The sequence below is a fragment of the Centruroides sculpturatus genome, unplaced genomic scaffold (assembly GCF_000671375.1).
Source record: "Centruroides sculpturatus isolate CEXI.00-Female unplaced genomic scaffold, Cexi_2.0 scaffold125, whole genome shotgun sequence".
In the NCBI taxonomy this organism is placed as follows: Eukaryota; Metazoa; Arthropoda; class Arachnida; order Scorpiones; family Buthidae; genus Centruroides; species Centruroides sculpturatus.
The window spans coordinates 991,103-1,018,473 of NW_019384337.1; the positions used below are offsets into that span (position 1 = coordinate 991,103).

General features: G+C 28.7%; 1 protein-coding gene and 1 non-coding gene across 6 annotated transcripts in view; one reads left to right on the forward strand and one right to left on the reverse strand.

The window, feature by feature from the left end:
* The window catches only part of LOC111632585 (latrophilin Cirl-like), a 64,509-nt gene extending 39,789 nt beyond the window's left edge, over positions 1-24,720 (forward strand). For 4 of the 5 annotated variants that reach the window (XM_023377073.1, XM_023377063.1, XM_023377072.1 and 1 more), the window contains 11 exons: positions 2,797-2,940; positions 3,046-3,263; positions 5,191-5,258; positions 8,962-9,076; positions 9,157-9,260; positions 9,335-9,725; positions 14,538-14,641; positions 16,481-16,649; positions 20,386-20,532; positions 23,226-23,304; positions 23,375-24,720. In XM_023377073.1, the coding sequence (XP_023232841.1) occupies positions 2,797-2,940; positions 3,046-3,263; positions 5,191-5,258; positions 8,962-9,076; positions 9,157-9,260; positions 9,335-9,725; positions 14,538-14,641; positions 16,481-16,649; positions 20,386-20,532; positions 23,226-23,304; positions 23,375-24,261 (2,426 nt within the window). In that variant the 3' untranslated portion in view covers positions 24,262-24,720. Of the gene's footprint in view, positions 1-2,796; positions 2,941-3,045; positions 3,264-5,190; positions 5,259-8,961; positions 9,077-9,156; positions 9,261-9,334; positions 9,726-14,537; positions 14,642-16,480; positions 16,650-20,385; positions 20,582-23,225; positions 23,305-23,374 lie in introns of all 5 variants that reach the window. The other variant, XM_023377090.1, reaches the window with a different exon arrangement.
* On the reverse strand, positions 19,706-19,876 carry LOC111632632. Its single transcript, XR_002757900.1, has one exon. It is a non-coding gene; the product is annotated as a U1 spliceosomal RNA (small nuclear RNA).
* Positions 24,721-27,371: the final 2,651 nt, after the last annotated feature.

Sequence of the window (27,371 nt, forward strand, 5' to 3'; positions counted from 1 at the left end):
AACCAATCTTGAGCCATTCTAAGCATATTTATATTATTTTAATAATAATTTTTACTGTTTTCAAACAAAATATAAATCAGCTTATGAGTACTTCAATTTTGTTAATGTATTTATGTGTGTAAATATGGTATACAGTCGACCCCCCCATAACACTGTTGATTTTTCCGTTTTATATGAATTCCATGTTGTACGAGTCATTTAGATTTTACAAATACATGTGCTGGGCTGTGACCGGCTCACGTATTTGTAAAAGCTAAGTGACTCATACAACATGGAATTCATATAAAACGGAAAAATCAATAGTGTTATAGGGGGTCGACTGTACTTTATTTTTAATTATGGTAATCTATTAAATTTTAATTTGTTACAATCAAAGTTATTCAATATTTTAATTATAGAGATATAATATTACTGGTAATTGTGTTTTTCATGTAGTAATGCACAAAAATTTTATACTTTCTTCAAAATTCTAAAACAATTTTTAAAAATTTCATTATGAATATCCAATTGTTTCTGTAATATAAAAGATAGAAATCTTTTGAAAACTTTTAATATACTTAAATATCATTCAAGGATAATAATTAGCCTAATTAAACCGATCAAAGTATTAATAAAGAAGAAAAATTTTTATATATTAAATTCTCAAATTTAAATCATAATTTATAAAAAAAATTTGGTATTTAATATATTATAATTGTTAAAAAAAGTAAATTTTATATTTGCCAGAAATACACTGTATTAAAGTAATATGGTAAAAAGCCAAACTGGGAACAAAAATAAGGAAAATGAAAATGATAGAAATGTCTTTTTAAAAAAAACAAAGTTTGGGATACTTATTTAGTTTTTAGCATCAAATGAAATAAATAATTTATTCAATTCCATGGAAAAACATCTGTTTAATTCAAATATATTAGAAAATTGGAAATTTCAAATAACTGTGTGTGTGTGTGTGTGTGTGTGTGTATAACTGAATATTAATAAAGTTTAAAATTACTCAAGAACTGTATGGAAATTTGAAACTGCTAACTTTGTATTTTATTTTAAAAATTTCATAACAAAAATGAATATTTGAAATCAATTTCTGTAAGAAATTAGTAAAATCATGCAAGAAAAGCATTGATTAAACTTAAATATATTGTTTTAATTTCAAAATCATTAAGACTTGATCTCCATTTTCTATATAATTCATGTGTAAAATTTCAGCATCATCTCAATGAGCAATTACGTATCGGATTACTATAATATATTGAAACTTAATTTGTCATTTGAGAAGACAATTTAGACTAACTGCTAGTTAGTCTAAATTGTCACACATATATCACATATACATGGAGATACATCCTAATTTTATGAAATTGCAAATATATGTATATACAGTAAAATGAAATTTAAAAATATATTATCATTTAGATATCCATTTGTAATACATTTCAAGTAAATATTAAATTGGTTTTTTATGTAATATATACAGTATATTTTTTATATTATTAAAAACAAATTAAATTAAAATTCCTTTTAAGTTTAATTTGTTTATGAATGATATATTAGAGAGTTATTGTTATATTGTTACATATAACTTTTAAAAATGATGTTTAGTGAAAAGAACCTATATTTATTATAATAAAGATATAATAAAAATTCACTTTAGATTTAAACCAATAAAAAATAACAAAAAAAAGTATATCTAGCATTCTCTTTTATTATATTTATGTTTTAAATTTTAAAGAGTGAACAAGCAATAATTTTCATTTAATCCTGAATGTATCTAATTGAAATTATGTACTGGTATAATATATATATGAATTATTTAAAATTTTTAAACATGAACAAAACAGTATAATTCATTTACTCATTATTCAGTGTTATAAAAAATATATTGTAAATTCATAATTAAATATTATTACAAAATATATTCAAATAATAAAATATTTAAATCTTAGTTTAGAAGCCTATACTCAAAATATGTTAATTATGATGTATAGACTTCTGAAAAAGATTTAGAAAATGTTTGTCCAGTAGCAGACACCTAAGATTTTTTTGATATTGGTAAAAAGTAATAGACAAATCATAAAAATAATTTATTAACTTTAATGAAACTTGGTACCATATTGACAATCAGATAGACAATAACTAGCTATTTCGGATACCAAAAATTATTTAAAAAACATTTTTCAGTTCTCCTAGAACTATCATCAGTTCAAACTTGTAAAATTTTCTTATGAATTTGCTATTTTTATTTGAAACAACTTATGTAAACAATTTTAAATTTTGAAAATCAGTTAAAAGGGATAATTTTCTTCTATATTATGGATAATTTCAATTTTTGGACTGCAATTTGAAAAAAAATGAAGACTATGAATTCCCACTGTTGTCACTCAGTCTGTCTTTCCTTAATCTTGAGAACAGAGTTAGATAGATAAAAGACAAAACCAAATATGGAAACTCTAGGGGCAGGAGAGTCCGATTAACTATATATGAACTTCTGATGCAAACCAGAAGTCATGTTATTTCAATTCAAAAATTTTTCTTCTGAAAGATGTTAGATAGATGACTGGCAAGACTATTGTTAAAGGAAAAATATGATGTACAGGGGCAAGCCACTACTAATTTGAAGTGGAGAGCGTATATTTTAATTTAAATTAATTAAAAATATAATTAAAAAATTGCAGCCTGGCATTGTGATGATGTCACAATAAATAATTGCTTGTTATAATTATTTTTGCATATTTTTATTGAAATAAGTTACATATACTTAAATACATAGTTATAGCTTTTGTTTTTCCTTCAAATTTTCAGTAATGACTGTTACTGTTTCCAATGTTAATTCTGTAACAAGTATGAGACTTCCAAGTGCTGATGACATATTTGTTACACCTTGGTCAAAAGTAGAAGATTTTATTTTTATTCCTCGACAAACTCTTTTAGATTCTGCAAGAAATGGTGAGATGTTCATGAATACTTTTTTCAAATATATCATAATTACAATATTTATAATTTAAGTACATTGTTTATTTTAATATATGTTCAAATATTTTATTTTTTCAGGTATGGTCAAAATTATATATCTGAGTTATAAAAAATTAGCAAATATTTTAGATCCTTCTCCAAAAATGGATCAGATTTCATATTATGAAATGCCAGATTCTATAAATGAAGATAAAAAGATCCAAGTTATAAACAGTAGAATAGTTACAGCATCATTAGGTCGCATAGGATTAATTGAATTATCAGAACCAATTGCTATAATATTAAAAAATTCTCATGTAAGTAAATTTCATATAAATTTTTAATTTAATATCATATAAAAGTTCAACATGTTTGCTATCAAGAAAAGCCATCAAAATTATAAACTATGACCATTCCAAAAAGTTTATCTATTTTATTCTCATTCTCAAATAATATAATAGATTTATTATGGATATTTTATGTTAATGGACAATGTTAAAATNTGTATACAGAATGTTATTTCTGTTAATTAATTAATGATGTATAGACTTCTGAAAAAGATTTAGAAAATGTTTGTCCAGTAGCAGACACCTAAGATTTTTTTGATATTGGTAAAAAGTAATAGACAAATCATAAAAATAATTTATTAACTTTAATGAAACTTGGTACCATATTGACAATCAGATAGACAATAACTAGCTATTTCGGATACCAAAAATTATTTAAAAAACATTTTTCAGTTCTCCTAGAACTATCATCAGTTCAAACTTGTAAAATTTTCTTATGAATTTGCTATTTTTATTTGAAACAACTTATGTAAACAATTTTAAATTTTGAAAATCAGTTAAAAGGAATAATTTTCTTCTATATTATGGATAATTTCAATTTTTGGACTGCAATTTGAAAAAAAATGAAGACTATGAATTCCCACTGTTGTCACTCAGTCTGTCTTTCCTTAATCTTGAGAACAGAGTTAGATAGATAAAAGACAAAACCAAATATGGAAACTCTAGGGGCAGGAGAGTCCGATTAACTATATATGAACTTCTGATGCAAACCAGAAGTCATGTTATTTCAATTCAAAAATTTTTCTTCTGAAAGATGTTAGATAGATGACTGGCAAGACTATTGTTAAAGGAAAAATATGATGTACAGGGGCAAGCCACTACTAATTTGAAGTGGAGAGCGTATATTTTAATTTAAATTAATTAAAAATATAATTAAAAAATTGCAGCCTGGCATTGTGATGATGTCACAATAAATAATTGCTTGTTATAATTATTTTTGCATATTTTTATTGAAATAAGTTACATATACTTAAATACATAGTTATAGCTTTTGTTTTTCCTTCAAATTTTCAGTAATGACTGTTACTGTTTCCAATGTTAATTCTGTAACAAGTATGAGACTTCCAAGTGCTGATGACATATTTGTTACACCTTGGTCAAAAGTAGAAGATTTTATTTTTATTCCTCGACAAACTCTTTTAGATTCTGCAAGAAATGGTGAGATGTTCATGAATACTTTTTTCAAATATATCATAATTACAATATTTATAATTTAAGTACATTGTTTATTTTAATATATGTTCAAATATTTTATTTTTTCAGGTATGGTCAAAATTATATATCTGAGTTATAAAAAATTAGCAAATATTTTAGATCCTTCTCCAAAAATGGATCAGATTTCATATTATGAAATGCCAGATTCTATAAATGAAGATAAAAAGATCCAAGTTATAAACAGTAGAATAGTTACAGCATCATTAGGTCGCATAGGATTAATTGAATTATCAGAACCAATTGCTATAATATTAAAAAATTCTCATGTAAGTAAATTTCATATAAATTTTTAATTTAATATCATATAAAAGTTCAACATGTTTGCTATCAAGAAAAGCCATCAAAATTATAAACTATGACCATTCCAAAAAGTTTATCTATTTTATTCTCATTCTCAAATAATATAATAGATTTATTATGGATATTTTATGTTAATGGACAATGTTAAAATTTAAATTTTACAACTTAAACAAAAATCAAAATTACATATGGAATTTTAACAATACAAAAAAGACAACATTGTAATATTTCAATATTAGTAAACATGTTACAAATAGATATTTTTGATTTGATTAAATAATAATAAATTATATTAATATTTATTTTTTAATTACAATATTAAAACAAAATCATTAATTAAAATATTTAATTATATTATGAAATCTTTATTTATTCTTAACAGGATGAAAACAATGATACAAAGTCTGAATCTTTATTTCCCTGTTGTGTATATTGGGATTTTGAATTAAGGTAATATATTTTTAAAGTAATTAAAAGAAATTTGTATCATTTCATTTAAGTAATACATTTTGAATTTTATTTCAAATTGAAATACCAGAAAGATTTTGGAATTTGTTTTATATAATCATTTACATATTTATACACTACTATATACAGCTACATCCTGTATATGGCTGGATGGTGAAGCGGTTAAGGTGGCAGCCCATCACTTTGAGGATCCCAGAATTGAATCAAGACAGATCAAAAAATCCTAGGAATTTTTTGGCAAGCAGTCTGTCTTGGATATGTCCAACCCTGTTTTTCACTACCCATCCAACTAGCCAAACCCATAATAGGCTTGCTAAAAAGACCCTAGTGCTCACAGGGTAGATAAGGTTAAAAAAAAAAAGCCATGCCCTGTATATGAACTCTATATCCAAATACTTGCTAAAATGAATGATGTTTAATTGTATCTGAATCAAATAGTTCTGGCATTATGAATTTCTTTTGAAGTGCATTTGTACACTACTATATACAGCTACTATATACAGCTAAAATCATGCTAGTAAAAATGAAGTAGAAAGTGATTCCACTCTCACTATCTGTTTTCATTTGTTTCAGTGATATTGTTTTGTCACGGTTATGTAATTAATGATTTTTATCATAAAATTTTAGTGTAATCTTAGCTTATTCTGAACAATTTATTATAATAGGTTAGTGAACTTATTATAATAAATTACTATCCTATTATTATAAATTAATAATAAATTACNACAGGATGAAAACAATGATACAAAGTCTGAATCTTTATTTCCCTGTTGTGTATATTGGGATTTTGAATTAAGGTAATATATTTTTAAAGTAATTAAAAGAAATTTGTATCATTTCATTTAAGTAATACATTTTGAATTTTATTTCAAATTGAAATACCAGAAAGATTTTGGAATTTGTTTTATATAATCATTTACATATTTATACACTACTATATACAGCTACATCCTGTATATGGCTGGATGGTGAAGCGGTTAAGGTGGCAGCCCATCACTTTGAGGATCCCAGAATTGAATCAAGACAGATCAAAAAATCCTAGGAATTTTTTGGCAAGCAGTCTGTCTTGGATATGTCCAACCCTGTTTTTCACTACCCATCCAACTAGCCAAACCCATAATAGGCTTGCTAAAAAGACCCTAGTGCTCACAGGGTAGATAAGGTTAAAAAAAAAAAGCCATGCCCTGTATATGAACTCTATATCCAAATACTTGCTAAAATGAATGATGTTTAATTGTATCTGAATCAAATAGTTCTGGCATTATGAATTTCTTTTGAAGTGCATTTGTACACTACTATATACAGCTACTATATACAGCTAAAATCATGCTAGTAAAAATGAAGTAGAAAGTGATTCCACTCTCACTATCTGTTTTCATTTGTTTCAGTGATATTGTTTTGTCACGGTTATGTAATTAATGATTTTTATCATAAAATTTTAGTGTAATCTTAGCTTATTCTGAACAATTTATTATAATAGGTTAGTGAACTTATTATAATAAATTACTATCCTATTATTATAAATTAATAATAAATTACAACTCATTTGTTTATTTTCATTATTATTCTGCTTTGTACATTATCATTATAACATTTTCATTGCTATCTATTACATATTTGTTACACCTTGGTCAAAAGTAGAAGATTTTATTTTTATTCCTCGACAAACTCTTTTAGATTCTGCAAGAAATGGTGAGATGTTCATGAATACTTTTTTCAAATATATCATAATTACAATATTTATAATTTAAGTACATTGTTTATTTTAATATATGTTCAAATATTTTATTTTTTCAGGTATGGTCAAAATTATATATCTGAGTTATAAAAAATTAGCAAATATTTTAGATCCTTCTCCAAAAATGGATCAGATTTCATATTATGAAATGCCAGATTCTATAAATGAAGATAAAAAGATCCAAGTTATAAACAGTAGAATAGTTACAGCATCATTAGGTCGCATAGGATTAATTGAATTATCAGAACCAATTGCTATAATATTAAAAAATTCTCATGTAAGTAAATTTCATATAAATTTTTAATTTAATATCATATAAAAGTTCAACATGTTTGCTATCAAGAAAAGCCATCAAAATTATAAACNAACAGATATAGGAAACCCTTGTCAGTTTGAAATTCAAGGGAAAAAATAATTGCAACTTCAAATTATTGAAGATTTACATATATCTATACAATATGCCAAATGCCATGTAATTGATGTAATTTATTAAGCAAACAGAATATGACTATGTATACATGGGTGGATATACATAAGGACTAATAGGGACTAATAGGGCTTAAGCCCTGGGCTCCCAAGTATCAAGGGCCCACAAAAATTGAATTGTCATAAATTTTGAATACTTTTTCATTAGTTAATTTCTCATTAACAATGAACCCTTATCATATAATAAAAAGTAGTTACTATAAATTATCATCATTATTATTATGTTTTATTGTAATCAATTGATTTCTTAATCTAACAGAAAATGGGGCCCCATTGGACTTCAATAAGCACTAGGCCCCAAAAAATCTAGATCTGCCCCTATGTATACAGAATGTTATTTCTGTTAATTAATTAATAATAATTACTGTAATAATAATATAAATAAACTTCATGTAAACAGCATGTTTGGTGAGAACCTCACAGGTTGTTCAGATAAGTTTCATAAAAAGTAAAGCAAAATTTCTCAAAATGTAGCTCAAATTATTTTTAAAGTAACTCAAAAAGTAGTAAGTTGCCCAAATCTAGTATCCTAGAGCCCTACAAATATCTCAATCTGTTACTTATAGTTCAATCTTGCAATCCTGAAACTCAGACATATTTTATGAGATAAGAGGAAAAAAGATTATTCCATGGATAAGGTGACCTCCCTAATGACCATGGCCCTCATATGGTAGTGATTGACCGGACCCTAGTCAGGGAGCCCAGTATGATGACTAGCTTGTATTTTTTGTTTTGCTTGGATTTTCTTGTGTAATATTGAGTTCGATTTAATTGGAGTACAGTATTTAATTCCTGTCATTCTTTCAGTTCTTGTGTTGGTTACTATTTTGTTTTTGTTTTTAATGTTGTGTTTGTCAGTGTAATTCCTCTATTGTCTCTAATAAATCTTTTATGCTTTTGTAAATGCATGCTTAATTTGTAAAAGAAAATAATATTTTTTGTCATTTAGCTGCCTTATCATATAGGCTTGCTAAAAAGGCCCTTTAGTGCTCACAGTGGTAAGTCAGCTAAATGATTAGGTCTCTTGCCTCAAACCACTAAGGTCTCCGGTTCGAGTGGGGAGGGGAGGGGAGAGGAATCACCAATGATCCTGGTCTGGGGCCCCATTGTAAAATGTGGGGGCCATGAAGGTGACACGCAAAAATGTGTTGCTGTAAAAGCAAAGCCATGTTGACCAGATTAGAGTTGTTCTTGGTTTATTGTTTTCTTATAATATGGAGGCACTTTGATCTAAATGAATGAGTTCGGACAAAATTTTCCTTTGAATTTTTTTGAACTAACCGAATTCCTTAACAAGTAAATTTCTATATTCTCGGCCAGGACAAATAGTACAGTTACGAACTAATGGGATTTTTAAATATCTGAGTTCAAATTAACGAAGAGTTCCTGTACTATTAATTTTGATTTTATTATAAATGCACAGGAATTATTTTTGAATATTAAAAAATATCTTTATTTCAGGTCTTGGTCTGACAACGGATGTTGGGTTCAGACATTTAATAGAACTCATACTGTGTGCAGATGTAATCATCTTACAAATTTTGCAGCAGTTCTCATGAAGAGAAGATCAGTACAAGTAAGAATTTATTATAGTAAACTTTATAAATATATAAATGCTTTTATTTTGTTTTATTTTAATGTATTGACTCTTTTCAGTTATCTTACAAGAATGAAACATCACTAATTGTAGTTACTTATATTGGTTGCATCATCTCCATAGCATGTTTATTACTTACAGTTCTAGCATTTCAAATATTCAGGTAAAGAGAGAATTTCTACTTTATAATACTTTTGTTATTATGATTAATTTTATTAAACTTTCTTTTCTTTCTAGGGAAATTAAAAATGATCATATTACTATTCATAAAAATTTATGTATTTGTCTTCTGATAGCGGAAACTATTTTTATTGGTGGAATTAATCAAACTCATTTGAGAATCCTATGTGGAATAGTGGCTGGATTATTACATTATTTTTTTCTATCTGCATTTCTTTGGATGCTTTTAGAAGGATTTCATATTTATATTTTATTAGTTGAAGTTTTTGAATCAGAGAAATCTAGAATTAAATGGTATTATGCAATAGCTTATCTTTTACCTGCAATAATTGTTGGAATATCTGCGGCTGTGGATCCTTACAGTTTTGGAACTGAACAGCATTGCTGGTTAAGAGCAGATAATTATTTTATCTTCAGTTTTATTGGCCCTCTTATATTAGTAGTAATGGTAAGTTTATAATTTTTTTCATTATCTGCAAAACATCTTTGAAATAATGTTTTAAAATAGTTTTAATATTAATTCATTTGGTACATTTTGGTTAATGGGATGCCAGAAGACTATTGTGTTTAACCACTTAGCCCAAACGACTGTGCCAGCTTCGAGTAGCCCACTTGACTGTTCGTGGAGTACTTGATGTTATATAGTTTTAGGGGAGTGTGGAGACTTGTTCCCACCTGGGCGCTGAGGTGTGAGTGATAACAAGCACCAAGGCGCATATTTACATGTAAAGCATGTAGAATAGGCATAGACTAATAAATGTTAAAAACTGACCTTTGGAGACAAATATCTTGCAAAGGGTCAACAATTCTGGGGGGGTGGTGTGAAACTTTTAATTCAAAGCTTGAATCTTACCCATTGCTCTACATATCGGCTGGTGTCCCATTAACCAAAAAGTACCATTAAGTTTTTCATTCCCACAAAACTTTTGAGTACAGTGCATGACTGATAAGTTTCAAGACCTCCTCATGTAAGCGGAAATTTGCATAAAATAGAGAACCCCATTAATTATTAAGTATTTCCTATACCATCAATGGTAAACCCATGACTCTCATGATTTCAAGGTACCCACATTGAATGCTTATAAAGTGTTAGGTTTTTATAATTTATCGTAAAGCTTTCAAGAAGTCTTAAAGGCCACAAATTATGAATCTCAAATAGAAAAATTATCATTAAATAAACAACAGCAGATTTTCCATTAAATGAAATACTTGTTTCTGTTATAATTACATTATTATTTTCTTTTTGCTTATATAGATTAAAAAGTTAAATACAGTAAAATTTCTAAGCATTTAGCTATTTCTAAGCATTCATTCATGTCATGCAGACATTTGAGCATCATGTCCTGTTGTCCCTCAAGTGCTTGGTGGGAGTACAAATATGCCACTTCAGGAGCACAATGTAACAAATGTCCCTCATAAAGGTAGAATTCCTTGGTGCCCTTGATTTACTAACTGGATGATGCTATTATATTGTACAGGATGCATTGACAGCTTATTGAACAGTCTGTCACAAGATGGAAATGTTCTTGCACATACATACAGTATTATAAGTCAACCAGTAGTCCAATACAGCACCCCAATATAGCTTGAGTGATATCTGTGAAGTTTTCTCTGGCTCCCAGGAACTAAAACACTCATTGAAAGCATCTATATGGACAAGCAAGAAAATTTAATTTGTTAAATTATGAAGGCAAAACTTCTGGTGAAATGTAACTTTGATGCCTGCAAATACCTGCCAATTCCTCAATATCTGCACTTTTTCACACAGGATTTAAATTATCTGCAATTGGCAAATTTCCTTCCATGTAGCAGCATATCAGATGAAGACTGATGCAGATCCCAGTGTTTTGTGCAAAACAAAGAAATGAGTGAATTAATTAATGCTTTTCCAGATGAGAACAAGTGTCACTTAGTTAGTGAGATGCTGTGAGATTTCACACACACACTAAAAAATGGCCTGCAATTAGAATTTTTATTTTATGTATTTTTCCTTTTTTTAACTATCAGTAATGTAAACCTGAAAGCACATGAGACAAGTCTGTATGGGGGTTCTTACTATACAAAGGGTTTTTTTTTTTTTTTCTTTTTTTTTTTATATGGCAAACACTTAATTATGATACATTTTCAGATTTTCTTTGACATTATTATTAGATATTTTTATATTCTATATGCAAGTTTTAATAAATATTTGAAATTTATATCTTGATTAAAGTGGCTATATGTTCCAATTTAGATGAGACAATTTAAAATAAATTTTTGTTTTTTTTCATCTAATGCACATTAATTAATACTTTTGTTAATGCATATAAAATGATAGATTTTTATGGCTACCAACACCCTTATCAGCATGTGCTAAAAATATTTTTTTTACATCATCATCTACATCAGTAATTTCCAAACTTTTTCAGTCACTGCCCTTGGTTCCATAAACTTATACCCAATCATTCTTCCAATGCTACTTAACTCATCTTCCTTTGAGTAAGAAAGGCTTGAAAAAATTTTTCTATGAACCTCATGCTTTGTGTTCTTGCAGTACATTGTTTTCTATATTGGAAACCATTAAACATAATGTTTCTTCTTACCCATTTTAATGGAGGAAAGGGAAAGGTTGTCAGTGATCCCAACCCTCACCTATGGTCATTGTTTGGTCAGGACCCTGACTCCAGCACCCCCTGCTGCCCCCTTCCTTCTTTTCACCTCACTATGTTTATTCACCTTCCTACAGAGGTTGGTAGCACCCACTTTGGGAACCACTGATCTACATCATTATATTAATACCTACCAAGTTTTGCAATTGTTGGGCTAACAGATGTTTTTCTATAAGTGTTGGATACCCCTGTAGAAAGACTTTGGTTGTAAGGTTGGAACTTTAATTCTGATCATTTTGTATGTTAAAATCTTTTTATTTCATTGAATATTTTCTGAATATAAAACACATATGTTAAAAAAATATACAGTATACTGTATATGTAGTAAAATCTTCATAAATTGGAATTGCATAACACCAAATACTTTTTTCTGGTTTGGCAAGTTTCTATTTTGAACAGGTTTTTTTTTTTTAATATAGAAAATTGCTCCATTCTGAAGAATTTTTCCTGTATAGGCAGGTTCCATTTTGGACAGATTTTACTTTACACATTTTCAAATTCAGTATTAATAAATTATCCTATTCATTTATATAATTATTACTTATGAGCTTTTGAGTATATCAAAAACTATATACAAGGTGGCAAAAAGTCTGTAAAAACTTCAAATTCATACAATTTGTAAACATTTGTAAAAAATGGAAGAATTATTGGAATAAAATGCAGTTTGCTTGATAACTATTATTAGCACCAGTTGACGGGAAAAAACTAACAATATCTTCTGGTTTAATTATCAATACCAATGAACAACATTACTTAACCTTTAATTCTGGTAACATAGCATTTAATACAATATCGAATGAATGCTTTCGACCTTACCTGAGGTCTGCTTCAGGTTCTTAAACAAACTGTATTCCAAAAATGGAATGTTTAGAATCGAATGTATAAGAATCTTGACCTTGGGTAAGGCCGAAAGCATTAGTTTGATATTGTATTAAACGCTATGTTACCGGAATTAAAGGTTAAGTAATGGCGTTCAGGGAAAAAACTGGTTCCAAAAATCAATGATAGGTGGCATTGACACACAAAAGAGATATAAACAACAATGAAAATGACTTTAAAAATGTTTATTAGACATGTGTTTGACATGGTCTCCAGCACAGGATATAACACAATTTAGCAGAGTAACAAAGCCTGCACGTGCAGAGTTTGGCATGCTCAGATGGATAAATGTTACCCTAAAGAGAATAGCATTTTTCAATTCGAACAATGTAGAAGGACCTGAAAACACTTGGAAATTTATCCCTCAATCAGAAATTGTATTGAAGGTCATTTTCATTGTCATTTGCACATCTGTTTGTTGTCTTTTGTATATCAATGTCACCTATCAGTAATTTTTGAAACTAATTTTTTCTCCCTATCAACAAAACCCTGTGCTGACAATATTTATGATGAAAACTACATTTCATTTGATAATTTTTTCATTTTTTATGAATGTTTTGTGACTGTATGCCATATTGTCTGCTTTTCTTTTTGTTCTTCGTACATTTTTTTCCTGTTTTGTTCTTTCTACCTTCTAAAACTTTCTAATATCCTTAATTCTTCTTCCTTGGAGGTGAGGGCCATTTTCAGAAATAATCAGTATAATAAGTAAGAGGTTACCTGAGGGCATTCAAGGCGAAGAAGAGTCACTTTTGAGTTGGTGTTCAAAGAGAGAGGTTGAACTGAGGGGATATGAAATTGTTCAATACCTTAGTATACAGGTAAAGTTGTAACTTCAAGAGGAAATCTGAAATTCCTGGACTGTTAGTGTGGGATTTGATATCAACTTGACCAGTTGCGAGTTTTCAAATAAGTGACTGACAGATTGGTGATCAAAACCCTCAGGAAACGAGAAGAAAAAGAGTAAAGTGTTAATTTGTGCAAGAAGTTCCATGTGACCCTTCACAACAATGAGAGCTTATACGTTCACAGGACCCAGGTGACTTTGTTCTGTCCTAGCCACCATCTTTTCTACTTCTCATCCCCTATCTTCATTTTTCCATATTAGTGTAAGTTTAGTATTAAAGGTTAGTTATAGGAATTTTATTTTGTAATTATCATTCTTGTTTATTGTACGGATAGTATTATTGTGATTCAATGTTTTGTGGTCATTTACTAATTTTGTAATTGTTCTGCTGGTGATTGGGTCTAGGGTTACTGTCAGAGAAACCATCAGAATTGATTGGCAACGTTGATTGAACCTGTATATAGTTATATCATGCATAAATAAATACATTTTTCTAACATCTATTGTGTGTTTAGTTTGTTAAGTGTTTGCGTTAGTGGGCTAACAAAAATTCTTTCATATATATTACAGTTTAAACTTTTTATAAACTTTTTACACACCCTATATTATATTTAATAATATATAAATTGTGGTATAAACAAAATTTGCATAAAATGAACATTAATGTAGTAAAATAAATACTCTTCATTTCAACATACAATTTTAATCTTTATAATAATTTTTATAATAACTGTATTATGATATAATTTCATTATTCATTTTTTAAAATATAATAATACATTTATGTTTATAATTGAAATAAAATTGTTATTTTAACTATTTTATAAACTTATTTATAAATTAAAATATTGACTTCAAAAACTTATAAAATTAATTTTATTTTTAGATCAATTTTTTCTTTCTTGGATTCAGTGCCTTCATTATCTGCCATCGAAAAAAACATAATTCTACAATTAAAACTAAAGAACAAAGCAAATTAGCAAATACTAAGTAAGTATATATAAATAAAGATATCTTTTTAAGAAATTAAGGACACTTTTCAAGGGAGAGCAGAACTTAAAAAAAAGGACTGTCCTCCCTAAAGGAGGACTATTGGTCACCTTACTATAATATTTATTTTACAGACGTACTGTTTACATATGATTCACAAAAATTACACATGTTTAGAGTTGAGAAACCTGTTTTTAGGTGTGCTGTGACTATATGTTTGAACCAACTCTAAAATTTATGGAATACTAGCATGCAGTAGCAGATTAATAAATGTCCAGACTATATACATGGAACAGGGGCCATCAATTTAGTAAACTCTAGACCCTAGCCTATGTCCTATGTGACTTACTTTTCATTAAAATAAAAACTTCAATAAAAGTGTAAACCACTTTTATTTTGCTTGTATAATTTGCTATTCCCTCATTCATAGTTTTTACCCTTCAGGCCTCCTCTACTGTCTTCCCTATAAGTATGTTAGAAAAAAGTGTTTAGGAGTGTTTTGTGCATATTCTGTTTAGAAAAACCCAAAGTCAGTCACATCTATTGTGGAAGAATGTCTTATTTTATAATCCAATATACTAATCCCTTCTATTTATATATAATGTACGTACTGGATAACTAAATCCAAATAAAACATACCTTTAATAATCCAGCAAATAGATATTAGTAAAATAAAAACATTTTTGACTGTTTTTTTTAACAATCTTCCTCAGTTAACATAAAAATAGAACGTAAATATGAAAATATAAATAACAGAAAATGTAGTTGTGGTCAATAAAATAAATGAACACATAAATAATATAAATTAAGTTGAAAATGTCACTTAACAAAATAAAATGAAACTAAAATACAAATGTCTCTTAATAACATTAATTTTCGTAAAAGAACCACAAATTAGAATGATGCAAACCGATGTGATTACCCTCACTAGTCCCTAACTTTCTAAGGTGGTGACAGACCAGAGCTCTGTGCCATGCAACAAACAAAATGTTTGCTGGTTTAGACAGCCTGTGAACATACACTGCTCCATTACTGCAGCTGCATGCCCCAAACCATTTTCTGTTGATCTTTGCCATGAACGCAAAGTGTTTTGCCAGTGCAGCATTTTTTATTTTTGATGCTCACACACACCTTGGTACTGATACGTGTGATACAAAATGATCTTTACAAATCTTAAACATAATACATAAGTTTATGACACATAATTGACAAAAACTTAATCTTTCCAAAACTCGGGACTTTTTTTAAAATGCTCTGGGACACGGGACAAATTGTTAAAAATTGGGACTGTCCTGCCAAAAGCGGGATGTCTGGTCACCTTATATATATGAGAACTACTGAGGGGTTTAGCCATTTTTAGTCCCCCATAGCTATGACTCTGCCAATACAATAATTAGTTCAATTAGCAAGAGTATACTGTATTACAAAAAATATTAATGTAAAAGTTTTATTAAATGTAGAGTAACTTTTAGGTAAATTTAAATGTAGTTCATTCATGTATGATCCTTAAAACACATAAATGAGTAAAATTATGACATGAATACAAGTTTAACCTTTATATTAGAAGATAAATTAATTTAAAAAAGTTTACTCATCCTTTCATATGTCATATTTTCATTTTTAATTACTGTAATATCTTTTAAAAGAAATAAAAAACATGTAGAAATGAATGCATGTAATAATAATAAATTAATAATAATAATATTATGTAATTTTAATTTTTTTAAATCAGAATTGTTATAAAAGATGATATAAACACTTGTAGTTCATTTATAACAACTTTTATAATAATTGTCAAAGCAGTTAAACATTATTCATATTATGAAATTTTTTTTATAGGAATTATATTAGGGGAGCATCAATGTTGGTTATGCTATTAACCATAACATGGATATTTGGTGTAATATATTTAAGAAAGGAATCAATTATTATGGCTTATATCTTCACAGTATTTAACAGTTTACAAGGACTATTTATATTTATCTATCATTGCATGAAAAATGAAAAGGTATGTATGTTTTTATATTTTACTTTTGTATTGTATTATTAACTATATACAATACATATACACTTTGCTGCAATTTATAAACAAGATAGCCTTATTAGAAATAAGTAATACTGTATTTATTTTGAATTTTACCAATAAAGAAAAAAGAAATTGTATGTTTGCACTTGTTTGGTTCGTTCTAAAGCACTTACTATCCCTGTCTATATCTAATATTCACTCTTTTAACTTGTGACTTTTTGTTAAATCATTATATGCAAGCATATACTTTCTGTGCTCGTCACATCTCATTTTATTAAGTGCTGTTCTACCCATAAATCAATTATGGAACCAACAAGAAAGAAAATCAAGCAACTGTGTTCACATAACAAAAGTTGGGAAAAGATTATGAATGGTTGGCAGTAATTACTAGTGATGTAACGAATATTCGGTTACTATTCGGTATTCAGCCTATTTTTCGCTATTCGGCCGAATACCGAATATTTAATCACTATTCGGCCAAATACCGAATACCTAAAAACAGGAGTAAGAAATAACAAAAACACAGTAAATTAATCATTCTGGTATTTATATTTAATGTTATCGGGTTAGTGTTGTTTGTTTATATTTATTTATAACTTATAACATGCACAAAATAAAAAAGAAAATAGTAATAGTCATATGTATTCACAATTTATAATTACAAAGATCAGCACCAAATACAGTACACACCTATTCGTTCGAGAATCGTCGCACATCTGAGGGTCTGACCCTGCCTATCCTTCTTTTTAAGTGCTCGTCTTTGCTCTTCCCTTTCTCTTTCCTCTATCGTTCTAGTCCACGTATGACCATGCATACATCATAATACACTCTCACGATACTTTCGATTCGTCACTTTTCCGTCGTAGATTTCTCATTTTACAATTACGTGACTCATAGCGTGGTGATAACGGAGAAAAGAGACATATAGGACGTCGGTGCAAGTCACAGTTATGATTTTACAGATTCGAGACAACTTGGTAGCCCGAATGGCCCAGGGCTTTTGCCCGTGCACGCTAAGTGACTTTCATTACAAGCATTTAGCTTTCCGAAGTCTATGACAACAATTGTTTGTCATTGACGGCCATGAATTTCGCACCGATAAGCTGCCTCGACTTGTTCGATTATGTTATCAACTCAATTTCATATTTATTTTGACATTTTCATTTTGCGGTCTTTCTCTGTTCTTTTTCCGTTATTTACACGTGTAGGTCATTTCATTGTTATCCACATTTGATATCATCATTTATCACATACTGCCATGACGCTCTTGTCTGTCCGCTACAACTGTCAAGAATTAACGCCATTGACGAAGCGTAGTGACAGCGGACCAATAGAGAGCAGGGTGCGCGAACCTTGCGATAATGCGGTTTGCGCGCCAATTTTCGCACGTGCTTTAATCAAGCCGAATAGTTTGGCTGAATATTCGGTATTCGGCCTGAGGCCGAATATACTATTCGTTACAACACTAGTAATTACTAATCCACAAGAAGCAAAGTGTAGTATTTATCAAGGTGTTTTCAAAATTGGATATATGGGTGTTTCAGTAATAAGACAGCATAAAATTCAGATTGTCATAAGAATAAAAGCAGTGTGTTATCTTCTAGTTCTGCCTTGAAACTGATGCTTCAAATAAAAAAAAACATGAAAATATTCCACGTGTATGTTCAATATTTTAATATTGAATTTGATACAGTGAATTATATAATTGACTTTTTTGAGAAGGCAGATAAAAGTGCAGATGGAACGTTCCAATGTTTAAAAAATACTATGGACAATTTGCAACTTGATTGGAAAAGAATTTCTTGTTTTAGTGCAGATAATGCAAAATGTAATTTTGGAATAAGGCATTTTTTATACACTAACATCCTTACATTAAACGGTGTTGTTAAAGCTAATTGCAATGCTCACATTTTACATAATACAGTAAAATGTGCTATGGGAAACTTGAATGTGGACATAAAACATATTGTCCTAAAAATCTATGGCCATTTTTCAATGTCAGCAAAGAGACTGAAAACTCCAGAAGCTTTTCATTCATTTGTAGAAACAGAATTCAGTGAAATTCTAAGGCCTGTGATTACTAGGTGGATCTTTGAAGTCATGCATTGAAAGAATTTTACTTTTGTGGAAAGCCTTAAGTTTTTATTCTTAAGCAGACCAACTGATTGTTTTAAACAGTTATTCAAACTGCTTTTAATTGATGACAATTCTACAGAAATTACACCAATTATTGAAATTTATTTATTATTCTTGCAACATATAATGCGAATATTTAGCTTAGCTGTTGAAAAGCTAGAGAAGAATAAAACTTTTGCAGCAGATGTTTTCAATATTTCGACCAAATTAAGAAATGAGCTAAAATCTTGATATGATGAGGAATATTTTTGCTTTCAAGTTTATCAACATTTTAAAAAATTAGGTAATGCTGAATCTCAAAAGATTATTTATTACTTCAGCAATTACTTATTTAGAAAAACACTAACTTTGATGAAAATTCAACATTTGGCAAATTGTCAATTCTAAGTCTTTTAAATAATTCATTTCCAAAATATTAGAAATTTGTTGAAATTGTTGAAGCTAAAAGAAAAGCTGAATTTGAATATGGATGACCTTTTTGATGAAGTAACAATTGAAAAATACTTTGACTTTATTCAAAGTTCTGAACATTTTACAAGATGCAAAACAACAAGTAGCAAATGACACTTGATTTTAAAAAAGTGCTGATCGTAACTGCTTGAATATTTTTTTAAAACAGTTTCATATATCCTTTTAATTCTTGCAACATCAACATACTGTGAAAGGATTTTTAGTGTCATGTCAACTAAATGGCAAAATGAAAGAAATAGGTGTTCTGTTGAACTTTTGAAAAATGAACTTTTTATATATTTTAACTTGAAAGAAATTTGTTTAGAATTTGCTGAAAAAATAAAAGATGACGTGAATTTTCCCAAGTTTGCCAAAAAAAACAGAATAAGTATAATTTTATAAATTAAAACTTTACTGTTTAGTAAGGTAAAAATCTTTCATTTTATTTTTTTGAGAGGAGAGCGCAAACGCAATCCCTAGCTACTATAAATTACATGTCTCATCCCCAGTTTGGGGTAGTGGCAGGGGTCAGCTAGACCCAAGTGCAATGGTCAAGCCTCACCCTGGGGGAGTCGCCATGGCTGGTCCCGGTGCTTTGGGTCTTTTCCAAAACAGGTCTTTTCTTTTTTATGATATTGATGATAATAATAATAATAATAAAAAGGAATTAATATATATTTTGTGTGTATCCTTTATTGTGACTTGTCAGAGTTGGCAACTCTAGTATCAGGAATTTCATTGAAAATATGAAAAAATGATGTTTCCTTTTAATCATCTGACTTTCAAAACTATTATTTAGGCTAGAAATTAAACATTGTTAAATAGTCATTTTAGCTGTACTTTCAATGCCCATAGAAAAATTTGTAATGTAGAAGTTTGATAAGGAAGTTCAACTGTATTTTCAAGAAAATAAAATAAAATATAAAAGATGAAATTTTTTTTAAATTAGGCTCTCTACATATGACAGTTTTTAAACAAATAAATCTGTTTTTATAGAAATAACTGTTTTGTAAATAATTAGATTTTTTAAAATAATACAAAATTCATCTTTATTAATTAAAAATTATTAATTCAATATGATATGAAAATATAAAGCTCATCCTTTTTAATGAGTTATTTTATTTATTTTTAGTTACAAAAAGAATATGAAAAGTTTATTCATCGTTCACAGTGGCTACCAGAATGTGTAAAGAATACTAAATCTGGGGACAGTTGTTCCAGTTTCTACATCCATTCTACTAGAACACCAACTGCTCCAACCACATCAGCAACACACAGTGTGGGTACTTGCCCTATGACTTCTTCTTCTGTTTGCTCTCTTTTTTCAGGTATTGCACCCTGTGTTTTGCACATGATCCTTTGCATGGCTCTATTTTTACTTTCTTTAATTTCTTTTTGAATTCTTTTATGATAACTTCATTTTATATACTCTTTTTTCTACAATTGTTTCTAAATCCGTTAATGTTTTCATGTATTATAGATTTCTAATAAAGCATAGTAAATTTAATTCTCAAACCTTAACAAAATTTTTTTATCATAAAATCAAAATATATTTTATGTATTTGCTGATAAAAAAAGTTTTATATATGAAATTCAACCAAACAAAATGTTAGTGATAGGACAAAATTTAATAATTGTGTAAAAAGTATATTAATAACACAGCAACCAATTCTTCTCTATACAGATTTATTCTAAACTATTCATAGTAATATTGAAAAACTTCTGTATCTGATTATGATTAAAATTTCTTATTTTACTAAATTATAGTTATGTAAATGATAAAAGCAATTAATATATCATTTTATGCATTAAGATAAATATCATGACAAAAATATGCAATAAATAATAGAGAGGTTGCGGCCAACATTTTCATCGCGAAAACGTATACATCGGACATTCAGCGTCATCTTCCTGTACGCCTATAAGTTTAACAATGGTGTGTGGAATGTCAGTGGAATCATGCTCAATGTTCCAAACACCATTGTCAAACTTATAGGCTTACAGGAAGACGACGCTGAATGTCCGCCGTACACGTTTTTGCGATGAAAACGTCGGCCGCAACCTCTCTAATGATTATGGGATAGTAATATTTTTTAGTAGTGTTCATAGACATTTATTCTAATCACTTTGTACTTATGAACATAAATTACAATAAATCTGATATTTTATAAGCTTTACAAAAACTTTTTAAGTGAAACTAGATCTAACAGTTTATATTTATCAGGCAATAAATTATAATAACTGCTTATTTAAAAGTATTCTTTTCTCATTGTAAATATGGTAAATATACAAATTCAACTTCACATAATCAATAATGAATGAAATAAGAGATGGATCGGCTTATTTGAAAAACACACTGTAAAATTATTTTTGCAGAAAATATATATGAAAAATAAAATTTATTCTTAGATTATTTAAATATTTTAGATGTAAAGAATGATGATAATTATATTGAAAAAGTCACAATTTTTATCCATATCTAAAATTTTCATTTTTAATAATTAATTCATAAGACAATGATTAAGTCTGACATATTTCATAGATAGATTTAATCATTATTTTATTTTTGGGCTGCAATTTGAAAAAATTGTAGACTTATAAATTCCCACTGTCATCTGTCTGTTTATCCTTCCTTAATCTCAAGAACAGGGTTAGAAACATCAAAGGAAGACCAGATACATACGTACAAGAAAGACATTGGCTGTACACAAGGTGTTTAGCTGGCAGAAAAGAGGGTAAAGGAAAGGAGAGGGGAAGAAGGAAGCAGAGGAGATAGACAGTATAGAAAGGTAGAAGAAGACCAGATACAGAAAGCTTAGAGGCAGGAAGCCCCAATTAATTATATATGAACTTCTGACGTAAACTGGAAGTCATGTTATTTCAATTCAAACATTTTCCTCTGAAAGGAGTTTGATAGATGACTGGCACAACTCTATTGTTAATGGAAAAGTATGATATATAAGGGCAAGACACTACAGCATTAATTTGAGGCGGAGAGCATATATTTTAAATTAAATAAATTAGAAATATTATTAAAAATTGTAGCCTGGCATTGTGATGATGTCACAATAAATAATTACTTGTTTATTTTTACTATTTATAAAATTTAATGTCTGCAGCCTTAAAGTGATTAAGACTTCTCATTTGTTTACAGAACAAGTGACAATTATACATAATGAGAGTTTTATATATATGTGAAGTTCAAAAATATTTAAATGTGGTCATGTTTAAAGAATGCTTCCTCTCTACTAAATAGGAAATCTAAAATCTTTTTTTCTAATAACAACATAAGATAACAATTTCTAAAAATATTTTAGTTTTAAAATAAATGAAATAAAATTACTAGAATGTTTATTTAAAACTTCATATTTTAATTATTACGATATTCTTACATTAATTGCAAATTTGCATGTTTAACTTTTATTAAAATATATTGATAAATTACAATTCTAAATAATTCTGCATTCTGTTGTAATTTTCTGTAAATTCTACTTAAACAAAATACTGCATGTGAATGAATTTTGGTTTTCATTGTTTTCTTGTGCCACAATATCATATATCAATTTATCTAATATGTTATAAATTTAAAAAATTTCAATGCTTGTTAATTGCTTTTAATTTGGAAACTAATGCAATCTTTTGTTCAGCAAAAATACTATAATTGCTCTACTTGTATTTCTTGAAATAGCAATTGAACTTACAATAAAATTTTTAAAATAATCTATTTCTTGTAATATATATCAAGACTTTATAAAAGTATAATAATAATCACTTTTTACTGTAAAGCTACATTTATAATTGTTTTTTCAATCTTTCTAAAATTTATTTTTATTTCAGGTTAATGCCAATCTTCTTGCAGGATACTTTTAATTCTATTTCTTTATTATTGTGTAGATTACTAACTTAAATATAAATTAAAAGGATAATATTTGGGAATATATATTATTTATAATTGATAAATTCATTTATTAGTCTCTTCACCAAGCAATGGATGTACAGAAAGAACAACCATCAACAAGCAACATAACCATCCCTACATCAATTGTCCAAGGTATTTTTATTAAATAAACACTATATTTTAATTGATGAGTGAACTTTTACTTAAATTTCTTATATTTTAGATCTTCCCTCTATGACACTACAGCAGAGACTGTCACGTGAAAGAACATCTATGAGAAGTAATCAAGGAACTCAAAAGAAATTAAATACCAGAACAAGTACAATGACAAAGACAAGTGATTTAGATAAAGATATTGTACAGTGTCCTAAAGACTACAATTGTGATAAAGTTATTGTTGCAGCAAATTTACATGAACAACAACCTGGTAGAATAATTCATACACCTTATAGTCATATGCTGGGTCACAGTGATAGATACCATTCATACATTGATCATATTTATGAAACCATTGATGATGATCTTGATGTGCCTTCCTATGAGAGGAGGATGTCACCATATGGTTATCATGCTGTAGTTCCAGAAGGTCATATTCGTACTCATTCAGATGCCAGCCGTCAATCTTCTTCCAGTTTTAACTGTGATCACCATCCACTTCTTCCTCCTATCTTGCCACAAAGAAATGCATTAACTGCATTGGCCCAAGTGCTTAATTCAGCTCCAAGGCAAACATCATCTTTAACACAAGACATTTATTGCCAAAGGTGTTCAGATGGTATGGTTTGTCATCATCATGCAAAATTATTCAGTGCTGAAGCTATTCCATTATCAAATGAATTGGATACGTGCTCAACCTTACCTATTCGTTATTTTAGAGAAAAAAACAATGAAATAAATGATGGATGCCATCAAAACACAGTTCCCCATTCTGACAGAATAGCTTGGAACACTGTTCTTCCAGATATAGCCAAATTATCAAATGACAGTGCTGTATTGATGGCTGTTTTAGATGGACAACATGTAGAACATGTGATCTGTAAACCTCATTCAGACATTGCCAATAAATCAAAGTCACATACGACTAATCATCAACTTACTACGGATTGCTGAGATAAACTACATCCTGTACATAAATTTATTTGAAATGTAATGTTAAGAAGAAATTCTTCACATCTATTTGTAAATTGAGGTATTTCTCTACTGTATTCTATTTGCATCTGAAAAATTGCATCCTGTACACTAAACAAAAAATGGAATCTCAGTAAATCGACAACTGTATATGTTAAAAATTTCTGTATGCTCACAGTCGTGCCACCCATTACAATGTAAAATTTTTTGGCACATTTTGTAAAATAATTTCCTGTATATTTATTCTGTTTGTGTTGTCTTGCTTTAAAATGAAATATTTTAAAAACATAACTTTAAAATGTTCTGAAATTCATGTCATATTTTACTGCTTTCAATTTTAAAGATAAAAATAATCAGTTTTCAATATGATATTCTATTACAAAAGTTGGTATTGTAATAATAACTATTTAAATTGGCATAAGTCTGACAACAAACAAATAATAAATTATTGCAAAATTTTTATCGCAAAGTATTTTACTTAATTTTACTCTTCTTACTAGATATTAATTCTTTATAAGTATAACCATATATAATTAAGCATTTGAATATGTTAGACTTGGGTTTATTTAAATAGTTAATATTCAATTTAATTGATATCATTGTATATATACAAATATCAGTATTCAATTAATCTATGAAAATCACAGTTGAATGCATGGGTATGCAGAATTTGCACAATATGATTCTTGTAAATAAATAAACACTCATTTTATATACAAATATATCAGCATTATTAATATAATTGTAATTTACTGAACTAAATATTTGAGAAAAAAATAATTTTGACCATCATGTAGTCAATATAATTTTAAAGTACTTTCAGCAGAAATTTACATTAATTTATAATAAATTAATTAAAGCCATTTTTAACATTCCATAAATGCCTACAAGAATTGATATTTTTTGTCTTTCCATCCTAGATACTAAGTGCGCCTTTTTCACGTCTATTATGGGTTAGGCCAGCCCACAAATGGTTTTGGCTGGACAAAAGAAAGATCCTGACATTAAGATTAAACTGTCCTGAAGGTTCTGAACCAGACTTAAAGTAGGATTTCTCAGAATGGCAGAAAGATTTCTTTACTATCTCTGCCATCTGGTTGTCTATGTTATATATATAGGGTTGAATAAAAAGTCCATACACTCTCTAAAATTTTTAAATCATTGTCATAGAGCCACAGAAGAAATTGACACCTATAATAAAGTGACCATGCACAGTCCATTAAACACGATTTTTGCTCCTAATGGTGAAATAAAGAACTAAAGTAAAAACTAACAGAAATGGGTAAAAAGTCCAATTACAAAATGAAAGAGCATCGTTTATTTAGTACAAAACAATACTTAGTTCAGCAGAAAAGGGAAGAAGACATTAATAAAGTAATAAACATTTATGCACAAAACAATACAGATTAATGCAAAGTTTGTGCAGCACAGTGTTGTTTTGTGCATGTTTATTACTTTTTTAATATTTTCTGTAAGTGTTTCTTACGAAGTATTGCTTTGTACTAAATAAGCAAAGCTCTTTCATTTTGTAATTGAACTTCTTACCTATTTGTTAATTTACTTTAATAATTTATTTTGTCACGAGGGCACAAAAATCACATTTAACTTAATGGTCTGTGCATGGTCACTTTCCTATAGGTGCCAATTACTTACGTAACACTAAGACAGGTGGTTTAAAGATAGTAGGGGGTTACAGACTTTCCTTTGAATAAATTTCTGTGCACACCTATGTGAATACTCTATTATTTGTACTAAATACAATGCTGCATTATTAGCTATAAATTAAGAAGTGAAATATACCAAATTTAAATGTTCTCTACACATTAAAAGTACTGAGAATACAATAAATGTATACATAGTCAATAAAGTACAAAGTAGAAAAATGCCATTAGCATTTTAACATTTACTTGAAGATAATTTTTAAACACAAATGTCAAGGAAAATATAAACTACGAATACTGCCAATTTGCGAGTAGAATGGACTTCAGGGAACACTGCAAATCAAAATAATAATATAGTCACAGTAACAGAGCACGAACCAATACTCTTATCAATTAATTTCTATATTGCCACAAATTATTGCAATCTGGCAAATGTAAATATAATTCTTCACAAAGAAAATAGATAGCTCCGTACACCATATCGATGACTGCATGATCTGTCAAGACTCTTACAAGAAACCAAGCCAAACAAATGAAAATATCAAGAAATTGATAATCTACACCTACAATCACTGCAATTATGTACTGTACAAGAATATAACCCACTACTTCCAAGCATATACTAAGTACTAGTCCTACCAGCTCATCAAGCAAACTGTAGTCACAATCTGGGTAATATCCTAACCCAGCATTTCCCAAAACAAGCGTCTAGCTGCAGAATGACTTTGGCTGCGACCGACAGTAACATCTCTAGCAAAATATGTTGCGCGAAATCTTAATAACGCTAAAAAAATCTGCGTAGACAATGCCTCGACCCCTTCCCTCTCAATCGTTTACAATAATGAACTTTTCGTAAATTCCTCCCCTTAATTTAACTGTTTCCTTGGCGGTGCGACGAGCTTTTAGAGAGATGTTTCGGGATTATTTCCACAGTAATCGTTGCTATCGTGCACCGTAGCCGCTAAATAAACTTGCAAGTAAAATCAAGGATTAAGGTTTCAGCCTAACACTGGAGATTGAATCCGGGCGGTCGAAAAACTCCAAGAATTTTTTGGAAGTGGTCGGGTTCTAGATATGTCGGGTCCCAACACAATGTCACCCGACCGCCCCCATTTTGAACCTGGCGAATACGATTTAAAAACCTTGTTAGTGTCCGCAGACAAAAAGAGTGAAAAATTAAAAGTAATTGACTCACAGTCTAATTTTTCTCACAGTTAAATTAATGTAAATTTCAATGAATTTCTTATGCATTGTATCAGGTTTATTCAAATAATTTTATTATAATGTTTAATTTTTGACTCAAATAGTTTTTATTTAAATATGAAAAATTTTAATGGAAATTTGGTTCTTAAACTCTAAAGAAGAAGATAAGAATGGAAAAGAACAAAATAAAGAATAAAAATTTAGAAAATGATGAAGAGTTGGCAACTT